Genomic DNA, 13719 nt, shown 5'->3' with positions numbered 1-13719 from the left:
AGAGAGAAAAAGGGAGATGAGGTTTAGATTATCTAAATGCCAATTTTCAAATAATACACAAAACCCTACAGAATTTTTGTCTTTCAATCAAGGGCAGGTAGTAGGAGGGATGTTGACGAGATTTAGGGTACAGTATCTCAACAGTCTGAACACTATTATAGCTTTCCTATCTGCGCTGCTTACCACCATGGCCCATCATAGCGAGATAAGTCTCAGATCATAGAAAAGCAACATCTTACACTAACGTTCAAGCTATTCTAGGTCATTTGTAGAGGTTTATCATTTGAGAGAGCGCGCTCTCTCTCTCGCTCTGAATTCTTTGTAGCTGGACTCAAGGTACTAAGGAAGCCTTACTTTATAGGTGGAGAACTACAAAAAAAACCCTATCAATAAAATGTTTACAAACTCAAATATTTCTGAAATAGTTTTCTTTCAATATACATAACACAAAGAGAATACATGCTAGCATAGTGTAGCATAAAGGGTTTAACAGCACTCTTTTGGGATGGTCCACGTAACTCAGTGGTTGTTTGTCATTTGTAAGTAAATCATCCAACCCACACTCATGCTAATGAAACCTTTGTGACATACCACATCAGATTTTCCACATAATCACACATGCACATATAAAACATTACCTCTAGTGCCTGCAAGGGACGTTATTAAAGCAATGTAAGCGTTCACTATTATTAAAAGTGAAACTGAAAACTGGTTTAAGTGCAAGGTTTCAGTCTCAAAAGCTCGAACTATTGAGTCTCAACTTCTCGAAAACTGGGTTTAGAATAACTTCTCAGTTAATGTTTGTTTTGCTGCTGGTTTGCTTTTTGGCATTTCTTTGCAAGCCTTGGAGGTAGCCAAAGTTACCATGTGTCATTTTATACACCACAGAAAAATCCCAACTCCCTCTCCTGTAAATTACACATTATTTCCCCCTCTGCACTGAGCAGAATGCTGCAAGTAAATTACCAGCCACAGGACAAGTTTTAGGAAAGGAAAAGATTAACTTCCCTAATTGAAACCGTAGACAAAAGAAACATCCAAACATTTACTGGAGCTACAATTTAGCCATGAGACTGGACCCAACATCTCTGCTCTTGCATAAACCACTGGGGATCACTATTTTGCACTTCTTCAGGAAGACAGCACTCCAACTACTGAGTGTTTCCTAGAATCAGGGTGGCATTAGTTCAGAGTGTCCCTTGAGTCATCATGCTACTTCCCTCAGGACTTAGGTTTTCTTTGCAAGCGCCCCACATAAATATTGAAAACGTTCAATGCAATTTAGCTAGACAAGATCACTGGCTTGGTGGACAGTTTGTATTTTAACACTGGGTTTATGAACAATATTTGCTCCTTTCAGTTATACGATAAAGTAAGAAAGCCATCTTTCCCCAAAGCAGAAAATTAACAATTGGGTGAAGGGAAGCAGATATACCTGGAGGGAAACACTAATCTCTAGAAAAATGATTTAGCTCTGAAGGATTTAACTTCACACACGCAGAGAAGCCTGGTTTTAGATACTTATTTTGATAAGTTACCAGCCAAAGCTTGGAAGACAGCAAGAAAATTTGCACTAGTGAAAAGACACCCTGTTATTGCCATTAGTAGAGGACAGCCTAGTGCTCACAGACCCTCAAACAGTGCAGATACTTCTCTAGGTAAAAGGACTGATCAAAGAAAATAGGTCAGTGCAGAGTGAATATCTGATTAAAAGAGAAGGAATATGGAGCTTTTCATTATAAGCCCATCCTTATTCCACTCTCTACATACCATGCTGTGAAACCATCACCCAAGTCCATTCCCACTATAAACCTAGTTGTTAGGAACCCTGAGTATCGAGTGGGTGTTCAAACAGCTCTGCTATCAAGGGAACAAAGCATGCTGGCACAGTCCCTCTCTGAACAATGGTAACTCCTACACATTATACCTCTGTCTCTGAATTATGAAGCTGTTCGCTACTCAAACCATCATGATTGTTTCCTAATTTCAGGGATAGTGAGATGAGAAACAAGTTAACATTCTGAATTGCTTCAGTCCCAAAGGGATTCAATTTACCTTCTATAGTTATACAGCAGTTCAACAGTGATACAGGCAACACGGTGGAAGACAGTTCATAAAACCCAAAAGAAAAACAGAGCATAGTTAGAACAGCATAGAGTTAAAATCTCACATGTAAGTTAATGAATGCTGAACTGCCAAAGATAGCTTGATTTACTGTGGGCAGTCAAACTTGGGAACTTTCATCTTGTAACCCAAGTTAAGGAGTTTGCAGCATGATGGCTAGCAAATACCTACTTCCTTTGACCTACAAGGTATTTTGTATCTCCTTTCTCCTAAATTCAACAAAAGCAGATGGAAATTCCAGGAAATTAATTTAAGACAACACCTGGGGTTCCATCCATCCCTGTAGTTTCCTACATTCCTGTGCAGGCTCTTCATCATGTGATACATGTTGTAAGATATATATCAAGGGCCACAAAAAATACAGCAGCATTAACACTGTGGTATGGTAGAATATATAGAAAGAGCAGTATACTGCATATATAAGGGAAACTTATTACTTGACCCCAGAAAAAGGAGCAGTCTCTGCTCTAGAGGTGAAGCTCTACAGAGGACTGAGTTTGACTCATTACATAAACATAGGCCCAACACTGGAAGACCAGTAGTAGTTATTTATTTGTAGAAGAAACACACAAAGGAGAGGCATTTATATCTGAGACAGACTCGTGGTTGGCATTTAGAATATTTTACAAAAGTCCTACAACTCCACTGAAAGGCAGAGATGTTCACTCTGTGTTTACAAGAAACTGGAAATCCTCCAGGAGCAATAAAGAAAAACAGCTAGTATATTCTTACCCCAAATTATTGGGCTACAGAAAGAGAGAGAGAGAGAGAGAGAGAGAGAGAGAGAGAGAGAGAAAAGAAAGGTGGATTAGAAAAAGGAGGGAGAACTCCACTAAGTAATCCTGCCCTTTTTACCCACCCTCCCCCACACTCCACACACTTTATTATAGACAAGAAGATCAATACTAACCTCATTTCCTTTAGTCCCTCAGCCTCTATGACCTGCAGAATCTGTTTCGGGGTCATAGGAGCATCAGAGTAGTTTTCCAGCACCTGAAAAGATATAAATACAAAGCTTCATTCTACATTTTCTATTCACATTCGCTGAATTGTTTCCTAGGTTGGGATTCAAATACAAGAATATGTCTGCTAAAAGTTAGTATCTCCACAAGAAAACCTGCTACAAAATTCAGGTTAACTCAAGAGCAGACCACGGTATATATCCATGATCCATGCACTTTTTCTAGGGCTACAAATGGCTTGCCCTGTTTTTTCATCAGGTCTCTAATTAAGTGTGCAATTGTGCAAGCATGGGGAGAAGGGGAGAGCTGGGGAATTAGGCACTGATCCTGCACCATTGAAGTTAATGGATGCTTTCCCACTGACTTTCGTAAACATCAGACAAAGCCCTTACTGCACACAACCTTTAATATATGTATAACAGTCAAAGGCTTCCATTGAAATAGACGTTAACATAGTAGATATAGACTGTTTGCTCTTTGGGGCAGAGACTTTCTCTTCATACTTATCTGTGAAGCATCTAAAATGTTGGAGTTACAAATAATAATAATAATAATGTCATTACATAAATCAATAGTACATCTTCAGCTGGAACACTGTATTCAGTTCTGATCATCCCATCTCAAAAAGAATACAGAAGAAACAGAGGGGTTTCAGAGACTGGTAATAAGAATGATTAGGGGCATGGAAATTTTTTTGCATGGAGAGATTTAAACGATTGAAACTGTTTGTCTCAGAAAGAAGATAAGTAAGAGGGGATATGACAAAGGTATAAAATGAATGGTCTAGAGAAGGTAGATGAGGAGCTTCTCTTCATCTGTCTCATAATACAAGAACAAAGGGACATTTAATTAAGCTGAAAGATGACAAATTCAAAGTGACAAAATAAAATTTCTTTACACAATGCTGAATAAGCCTGTGGAACACTCTGCCACAAAATATCATTGAAGCCAAGAGCTTAGCAGGATTCAAAAAATAACTGGGCATTTATATGGATAACAGAATAACCAGAATTATAATAGTAAATATTAAAAATAAAGCTTCAAAAGAGATGTAAACCCTAGTGTTTCAGAGCTGAAGCCAACCTTTAATTATTCAGATTTAAGAGGAAACTTTCCCTAGGGGCAGGTTACTCCATAACTGCCTACTCTGCAGGATTTCTTGCACCTTCCTCTGAAGCAACTTATACTGGGCACTGTCAGAGACAGAATACCGGCCTACATGGACCACTAGTCTGATCCAATATAGCAACTCCAATGTAAAAATACATTTCACTATATGGCCTAACGTACCTGAGAGAGACGAGGCAACAGATATTCTGTCTGGGATATTCTGCTGGCAATCATTTAATAAATTCCCCTACCGTAATGGCCACAGTGACATGCAATTCTGATTTTAACAGGGACAGTACTTTATAGAAGTTGGCAATGAGATTCTGTCTTTCAATTCAACTAGTACAAGTAGTGAGCGAAGAAAATGAATGCCCTTTTTATGTCAGCAACATCTAGAACTGAGTCACTGCAGCATCATGTCAGGGACCAATGACTGAAGTTTCCCTTTGAAAGGTAGAGTAGCAGGACTGTCTGCAAGAAAACAGTGCAGGTCACTATCTCTATCACCCCCACTTCCCAGCCTCCAAAAGGATAGAAAAAGCCCAAACTGAATGACACACTCCAGTACTGTACTGCAATTAGAAGTCTACCTACATTTCTCAAGAAAAGCAAAACCAAATCATATCCACCATGTCACATTTAAGTATCTGAAAATAATACACAAAGCACTATAGCATTAGCCTGCCAGCGGACTGGAAGTTTGGAATTGTGAATCCCATGGTTAAATGCAATGAAAGCCCAAGAAATAGGAACATAAGAATGGCCATACTGGGTCAGACCAATGGTCCATCTATAGCCCAGTATCCTGTCTTCCGACAGTGGCCAGCGGGAAAACAAGGCAATTTTCGAGTGATCCATCCCTGGTCGTTCAGTCTCAGCTTGGGGCAGTTATAGGTTTAGGGACACCCAGGGCATGGGGTTTTATCCCTGGCCTTTTTGGCTAACAGCCATTGATGTACCTAACCCTCATGAATTTATCTAATTCTTTTTTGAACCCAGTTCTAGATTTCACCTTCCCAAATTCCCTGGCAATGAGCTCCACAGGTTGAATGTGCGCTTTGTGAAAAAGTACTTCCTCATGTTTGTTCTAAACCTGTTGCCTATTTAATTTCATTGAGTGACCCTAGGTTTTGTGTTATGTGAAGGGGCAAATACTACTTCTTTATTCACTTTGTAGACCTGTCATATTCCCCTGTCCCCCTTAGTTCTCTCTTCTCTAAAATGAACAGTTCCAGACTTTTTAATCTCTCTTCGTATGAAAGCTGTTCCATATCTCTAAACATTTTTTTGCTCTTTTCTGAACCTTTTCCAATTCGAATATATTTTTGAGATCGGACGGCAGAACTGCAAGCAGTATGATAAGCTATACTTTAATGGAATAAACCATTTTTATTTGGAGGCAGTACAGCTCCACTACAGTCTCACACACTGATCAAGTTTTCTTTGGGGTACAATATTTCAGTGCATCATCAGACACTATCACCCTTCGTCACCCAAATGAAATGGGCATCTGATGTGGAGAACACATCACTCAATAGTCAACTGTGAGAAGCATGAAATGGAACATTCATGTTTCCCAAATCAAGAAAAGCCTTCACAGCCCATAAAGCATCTGGAAAACACTGAACTCAATGACAACCAAATAAAACACAGCCCACAATGGAGAATGAATACTTCTATCAGAAATAAAAAGCCCTGCTCAGAACAGTTCCTAGCCCCGAACTGTATCAGATGTATGACTACTTTTAAGAGTCAGAGTTGGAAGAGAAAGCATCCAACAAGATTCTCTCTCATTCCTTCACCTACCCTGAAAGGCCCTGCATGCACTGAAGCAACACCTCCTCTGGCTGATTATGGCAGGACATCATGGCTCCATTAGGAACCTATTAATGCAGCTTTGAGCACTGGCCAGAAGGAATGTCTTGGGATAAGACAATACTTCCTCCAGAAACTGAATGTGTTGTTTGTAATATTTCCATTTCCTGCCTTCCCAAAGACCCTAACTGTGAACCTTTATGCTACTCCTCCAATTACCCTGCTACTAGACTAGCAATATAATCCTCAGAACACCGTTCAATATTCCCTGTGGCGCTATGTACTACACTAAATCTCAAAATTCTGTTTACAAAAGAGTATGTGCAAAGCATTCACTCCACAGGACAGGAAGCTCCAAAAAGTTCTTTTCCTTCCCATCCATGAAGGCATCGAACGGAATAAAAAATGTAACAGATAGTAACAGAGTCAAATTAAAAGCACTTTGACAGGAGTGTGGTAAAGCCTAGTACTAAACAAACATCTATTTTTAATGGATTTAAGATCAGCTTGAAAGGAGCCCCACAACCCAGAACAGCTAGGAAAGGCTTGGTCTCCCTAAGAGGATAATCTGGTATGAGGTTGAGCCAATGACAAACCAGAAATAGAACAAAGATGAAGCTGAGGTTTAGAGACCTCATACACTTAATGCACATAGGGAGAGGCCCAACCAAGAGGAAGGTAACAAACAACATCCACAAAGAGATTCACTGGTAGACCAGATGCCAGAAAGGATTAACTAGCATGGGTGCTATGCCATTAAATGACTACTGATGAGTTGCCAAAGTAGATGAGTTGCAGATTTACTTTTTGGACAGCCAATAAGCAGTGAGTTACCATAGAGTTCAGTGTGTTGGGTGACAAGAAAAATTATGCAAGCAGACTTAGCACTGGTCTACATTAGAAAGTTAGGTCGATCTAGCTAAATTTCTCAGGGGGAGGTGGAGGTGAAAAATTCACACCCCCAAGAGATGTAATTAAGCTGACCTAAACCCCAATGTAGACAGTGCTAGGTCGACAGAAGAAGTTTTCCTTCAATGTAGCTACCGCCTCTCACAGAGGTGGATTTACTTCAGCGATGGAAGAACCCATTCCTTTGCTATCAGAAGAGTCTACACGACAGTGGTACAGCTGTAGCATTTCTAGTGCACATATAACCTTAGTCTTTGCCCCACACTCAGGGTCACCTGCCAGCAGAGCAGCCTAAGTGCCTACATTTAAGTATTCCACCCACAAGACTAGAACCCACACAGGAGCTGCGGGCTGAAGCACTTCGGAGCATGAACCTGGCACTAGTTTTTTCCAACTGCAACTTTTAGCTTGAAGAGCAGGAGAAGAGCAAAAGTCAAAGTCAAGTGAGCTCAAAAATAATAATTTTCACGCAAAGGACAATGCAAGCTACCAGAAGTCAGAAGTTCTAGTCTGACTAGATTATATAGTGAAGTACTTCTTTACACTACACAGAGTCAACCTGTGGAATTTGTTGCAAGGGGATGTTGTGAAGGCCAAAACTATAACTGGGTTCCAAAAAGAATGAGGTAAATTCATGGAGGAAAGATCGAAAGATCCATCAATGCCTATTAGCCAAGATGGTCATGGATGCAACCCCCTGCTCTGAGTGTCCCTAAGACTCTGACGGCCAAAGGCTGGGACTGGACAACAGGGGATAGATCACACGATAACTGCCCTGTTCTGTTCATACCCTCTGAAGCATATGGCATTGGCCCTATCAGAAGCCAGGATACAGGGCTAAATGAACCATTGGCCATATTGGGTCAGAACATTCTCATGTTCTCTTTGTTGGTCAGCCCTGGGAATCTCCTATTGCGTTCAAGCAAGTCCTATTCAGAAAAAGCTAGAATAACTATTAGAATCCACTGGACGCTAACCCAAATCGAATGGACCCAAGACAATCATCCAGCTCTCATTAAATGTCGACAAGGCCTGGTACATAACCTTGACACACAAAACACATAAAAAACCCCAAGACGCATTTATTTATTATTTATATAGATGCCAATATACTACACACAAAGTATGCCCTTGTGCCAGTAAATCCACGATCAAGTGCCTTTGGCTCAAACAGAGCTGAGAAGAAAAACTATCTAATCCACCAGTATCCATACGGAGATGGCAGGATCACTTTGCCTTCCCTGGTCACTTGCATTCACAGATTTTATTTTTTAAAAGTTTATTGTGAAGAAATTTTGGTTCCTGGAGGAAAAAACAAAACAAACAAGCTTTTTCCAATCAGCATTAAAAGTAGATAGCAGCAACAATCGACACAATAAAGCATGCAAAAAGCTGAGTGTGTCATTTGCAATGTGACTATTCTCCCACTCCAACAGAGTTGAAATGGAGAGTGTTAAGAACTGAGTTAAGGGGCTGGGTATTATAGGCACCAACTGTTCAGACACTAGTTGAAGAGTTCAATCTTCATTTGGATCAGCTGGCCCATATTCCCCTGTCTTTTCCTCCTTTTTTAAAAAATTTAGTTTGATTGTAGTTTATTGGTGGGTTTATATTTTCTTATTTGGTACAGACTTTTTTAAAGTTTGTTTCCATTTTAGATTTTACAGTCAACATCTGGATTCCAGATGAAGATCTGGCCTTAGTTCTTTTATAAAAGACAGGTTTGTCCCACATGGTGATGGGCAACAGAATATAGCAGGGCTCCAACAGGATGGTATTAATGGACATAACTAATGGTGTCCCTAGCCTCTGTTTGCCAGAAGCTGGGAATGGGCAACGGGATGGATCACTTGATGATTACCTGTTCTGTTCATTCCCTGTGGGGCACCTGGCATGGGCCACTGTCAGAAGGCCAGATACTGGGCTAGATTGACCTTTGATCTAACCCAGCATGGCCATTGTTATGTTCTTATAACCAAAGCAGGTATTTATTCTAGAAATCTGCCGCTTGAATTAATGGAATTTTTTTTTTAAATGATGAAAATACATGCCTCAAGATTCATCACACACATACCAGATTTGGTACTAAGAACATGCTTATGACCAAATGAAAATGTTGACCATGAAGACACTAAGCAAGTAAAAGGCCTTTGGTAGATGGGAGGGAGATTTATGTTTTCATGTTTGCTTGAACACCATATCCCTTACAATGCCTAGCTTCCCCAGACTAGTGGTGTCAGGGAGAAGCTTGTTACCACTAAGGAAATTCCTGACAATAATGTTTTCTGGACCGCAAACCTGGTATTTCTCAGAAGGCTGGGATCCCTTCCAGGGAGGTTTAAATAAATCTAAGGGAAAGCAGAATAAAAAGTAGGACCTGACAAAACTGAGAATGGTTACCATACTGCTTAGACTTTGCTGACCTGTAAGTAAAACTGACCCAAGCAGAAAAATTAAAGGCTGTCTAACAAACAGTACCATTTTCTACAGTGAAGAAATCACCTCAGACCTTGTCAATGCCTCATCAGACTATCTATTCATACCATTTGAGAAGATGCTTAGTTTCTCAGTATCTGTCTTAAAAGTAATGCTTACAAACTGCCGAAGGCCTCTCCAGAAAAATGCCTTATTCAATCACCATAAATAGGGTGTGTGCTCACACCTTTCTCAAAGAGAAAATCCTCCTCTTTCCATGAGGAAAGGAGACTCTCTCTCTAGAAGACCCATTCCCTCCCCTTGGTAATATGTGTGAGAGCATGTGAAAGGATCTGTTTCTCAGCCTCTCTGAGAGAAGCCCCCACAAACCTGGCAATCTGGAAGGGAGAAATATCTGACAGTAGCCCCTTCCCCCATGTAATATGACAGTCTCTCAAGATGATACTGTAGAGGTAGTGTTTCTGGAAGCACTGCTGTAGTTTGGAATGAAGATCCTGCTGGCAGTACAGAGTGTGCATGTGTTAGGACTAGAATCATTCCCTTTCTTCCTCCCAGTAATATACAGAGAAAAGCGGCTAGCAATTTCTCTCTTTCTCTTGAGGGATGGGAGGCAGAAAAAGGAGCGGGAAGAGTTATAATGGTGGGAGTTGTGACTCTCCACCTTTCCACCGAGGAAGTCACCCTGTGATTATGTTGGGGTGGATGTGTGTGGAGGTATTATTGCGCTCTAGAAGCTCTTCCCCATCTCATATTGAAGATAGGGAGGAGGTTGCTCTCTCTCTCTTTTCTTGTATGGGAAAAGCAATGTCCACTGACTGCTACCCTCCCTGGTTATTGGGGGGCAGGAGGTGAGAGGGGGATGTTGGCCTCTCTGTAGGATCCTTGGCGGAGGGACCACCTCTTTATTTTGTTTGTACAGCACCTAACGCAATGGGGTCCGATGCGCCTAACGCAATGGGGTCCGACGGGGACCCAGACAGATAGTGCTAAGCGATCTCATGAGATGTCTCTCGGCTCTCCCTTCGAGCCAGGTCCCCTCTGCTCACAGGGTGAGGTGTCCTTCCCTGCGCCCAGCCCCTGGAGTGACCACTCCCCTGGCTGCACTGGGGAGCCCCCCAACGTGCCCGGGCCCCTCTCTGGGAGACACCCCATCTTCCCTGCGGGGTTTGCGGGGGGATGTTCCCCTCGCCCCGAAGGAAGGCGATCTGTCCCCTCCCCACTGTACACAGGGGTCTCTCCTCACAACCCTGCCCGCAGGGTCCCTCCCTACCCAGAGGGGCCCCTCTAGTTACGGTGGCAGGGTCCTTCCCCAGCCCTGCTACCGCGGGGCCTCCCCGCCCCCGTTCCTGGGGGGATCTCCCCCTCACCAGGCGGGCGGCCTCAGCCCACGTGCGCTCCTTCTTCCTCCGCTGCTTCATCTCCTTCATCTTCCTCCTGCTCCGGGGTGGGGGGGAGAGCGGTGCTGGGGGCCGGGGCACGGGCACGCGGGCGGGGGTTCGGAGGCGGGAGCGCGCGGTGCGGGTGCGGACCGTTAGCCGGGGGGGGCGGGGCTGGCGCGCGGCCGGCGGGCAGGGAGGGCGCGAGGCGAGGGGGGGCGTAGCTCCCGGGCGCTATGGAATGCAGCAGCAGCGGCGGCTCAAGCCCGACATAACAACGGGGTCAAAGGGCTCCGAGGTGGGGGGGGAGGGACCTCCTCAACGGTGGCCTCGGCAGGACAATCCAACCCCCGCGCTCGGCTCTGACGGGGGAGGGTAGCTTTTCCGTTTGAAGGAAAACAAACCGCAGGGTCTGATGGGAATTGTAGTCTCACCGCGGCCCTGCGCAAACAGCGACCGGGCCGCTCCAGCCCCGAGACTACATCTCCCAGCAGGCTCTCCCGCACCAGGCCGCCAAGGGCAGGGGTGCCGGTGTCGTGAAGCATGCTGGGCTTGAGCCGTGGACGCCCTGCCCACGTTAGCTGACAGGGCCCCGCTGTGCCCGGCTTCCGTGCCCTGGGGCGGCCATTGTCCCCTACGCCGATGGGAGGCGGCGGCGGCGGCCCCCTTCTCCAGCCGCTCCCTCCCCTGACCCCAGGATCTCCTAGGAGCCATCCCAGGCCTAAGTACCGAACGCCAGGCCATTCACCCTCGTGTGAACACCTTCCCCACCACAGACACACAGGGCCATTCACCCTCGTGTGAACACCCCACTCAGGCCATTCACCCTCGTGTGAACACCTTCCCCACCACAGACACACAGGGCCATTCACCCTCGTGTGAACACCCTCCCCACCACAGACACACAGGGCCATTCACCCTCGTGTGAACACCCCCACACAGGCCATTCACCCTCGTGTGAACACCCTCCCCCCCACAGGCACACAGGGCCATCCACCCTCGTGTGAACACCCCCACACAGGCCATTCACCCTCGTGTGAACACCCTCCCCACCACAGACACACAGAGCCATCCACCCTCGTGTGAACACCCCCGCTCAGGCCATTCACCCTCGTGTGAACACCTTCCCCACCACAGACACACAGGGCCATTCACCCTCGTGTGAACACCCTCCCCACCACAGACACACAGAGCCATCCACCCTCGTGTGAACACCCCCGCTCAGGCCATTCACCCTCGTGTGAACACCCTCCCCACCACAGACATCAATGTAGGAAACGTCTATGGCACTACAGTGGCATAGCTACAGCTGTGTTGCCTTAGCACTTTAGTGTAGACATGCTCTGTCTTTTAAAGGCTTGTGTTTCAACTCTGGTCCCAAGGAAAGTGAAGAGTAATGGTGAAAGACTTTGGCACTCAAAGTTTTAAAAGGACATTCTAGCAATAACGTTTTCTTACATTAGTGACAAAGAACAGTTCCCCTTACAAGAGAAAAATCATAGAATATTGTGTCCAAGTATCTTAAGATGAATATGAGGAGGACTTTACAGAGCAAGTGCTTTGCAGAATGAAACGCTCAACTGAGAGGCACTATATTTATCAAGCCAAAGGAAGGTGGTTTCATAGGGACTTCACAAAGTACAGGCAAATGCCACTGTGTTGCAGTCTTGGTGGAATCGGGCTTGATGGACTAGAATTGCACAGATAAAATAAAATAAAACAAACAAAAAAACCCCCTCAGAGATGCCATTGAATCCTTTCCTTTATTTATCAAACCTAATCAATCCCAAATAGGTTGTACCTTTATCCCAGAACTAGAAGAAAAGGCTGAAATGTGGCTGAGTGTATGTAATCCTCGGTTCCTTTCTTTTAGTATACAAAATTTTAGGTACTGATTTCTGCCCCAACTCTGTTTGTGCAGGAGGTTGGGTCACAGGTTTTTGCACCAAAATCATTGGAGACAGGACAGTTGAAATCAGTGTTTTGACAATCCTCCTTTTGAGGACCTGCACTTCTGGTCAGCCGACTCAGCATCAGTAAGAACTTCATTCACATAGGTTTGATCAAAACTTCCTAATAAGCTAGGTCCTAAAATAGCAACTAAGTTGGGAAATGTAGGTTTGATATCTAAGATTAGATACAAAAAAAATGACAGACATTAACAGTAGACTGCAGATTACAAATATGCCCTTGTGTTTTACTTATAGAACTGGAAGCTTTTAATTTTGTATGTTTTTTTATGTTTGAGGAATAAATATGCTTACAAAGTATATTAAATTTGTTTCATTTAACAAAAAAATCATGTTTTTCCTGTTCTCATTTAAAAAGTGAGATTTTTTCCCTAAGCGGTGAAAATCACAACTTCCAATGCCAAAAGTCAACAGTTAAAGTAATAGGAGAAAAAGTACCAGAAGAACAATTTGAAAGCAAACCATTTTGTTTTAAATAACTGATTTAGTCATATATTCGGTACCCTGTAATCCTATAACATAAAGCCTCTCTCTATCTCATGCCCTTTGAGAAGCAGGAGTGGTGAGGCAGGAGAGAAGAGAAACGGTTTGAATATTTGACTGATACCACAGTATTTAACTAGAATACAACAGATTAACAGCATATAGTTATTTGGGTGCTAATTATATTCTGTGATCCAGGAGGTTGCTATAAATACATAATCAAAACTCAAATTTTTGCAATTAAAACAAAACTCAAAAGGTAAAATAAATATTACAAATTGTAAAAACATGGCCCTCTAACTAAGTGGTTGGTACCACAAAGTCTTCCTGCTATAACAAACTCTCAAGGCCAGCTTGCAGTTGCTTTTAGTGATGGGTTGTATTCAGTGCTTCCAAGACACCTTCTCCTCATCACACTTGTTTTTTTTATCTTCTACAATCAGCTGAATTGCTGTCCTGTAGATGTCAAGGCTCTCAAGCAATGTAAATAATACAAGTGCTGGTTTGCAGCTATCTTGCTATATAACCTTGACC

The 13719-nt window shown here is 43.4% G+C and overlaps 1 protein-coding gene across 3 annotated transcripts in view; it reads right to left on the bottom strand.

Annotated features, from left to right (window-relative positions):
- Positions 1–11091, bottom strand: part of ASXL1 (ASXL transcriptional regulator 1) — a 30964-nt gene extending 19873 nt beyond the window's left edge. Inside the window, exons 1-2 of one of the 3 annotated variants that reach the window (XM_042842594.2) lie at positions 10724–11091; positions 3035–3117 (exon numbers count right to left, since the gene is read on the bottom strand). In XM_042842594.2, coding sequence (XP_042698528.2) covers positions 3035–3117; positions 10724–10783 — 143 coding nt within the window. In that variant the 5' untranslated portion in view covers positions 10784–11091. Of the gene's footprint in view, positions 1–2055; positions 2913–3034; positions 3118–10723 lie in introns of those variants that run through there. The other 2 variants (XM_042842595.2, XM_065566341.1) reach the window with 2 other exon arrangements.
- Between the last annotated feature and the right edge of the window lie 2628 nt (positions 11092–13719).

This window comes from Chrysemys picta, chromosome 13, assembly GCF_011386835.1.
Source record: "Chrysemys picta bellii isolate R12L10 chromosome 13, ASM1138683v2, whole genome shotgun sequence".
Lineage (NCBI taxonomy): Eukaryota > Metazoa > Chordata > Testudines > Emydidae > Chrysemys > Chrysemys picta.
This window is presented reverse-complemented; position numbering and strand designations above follow the sequence as displayed.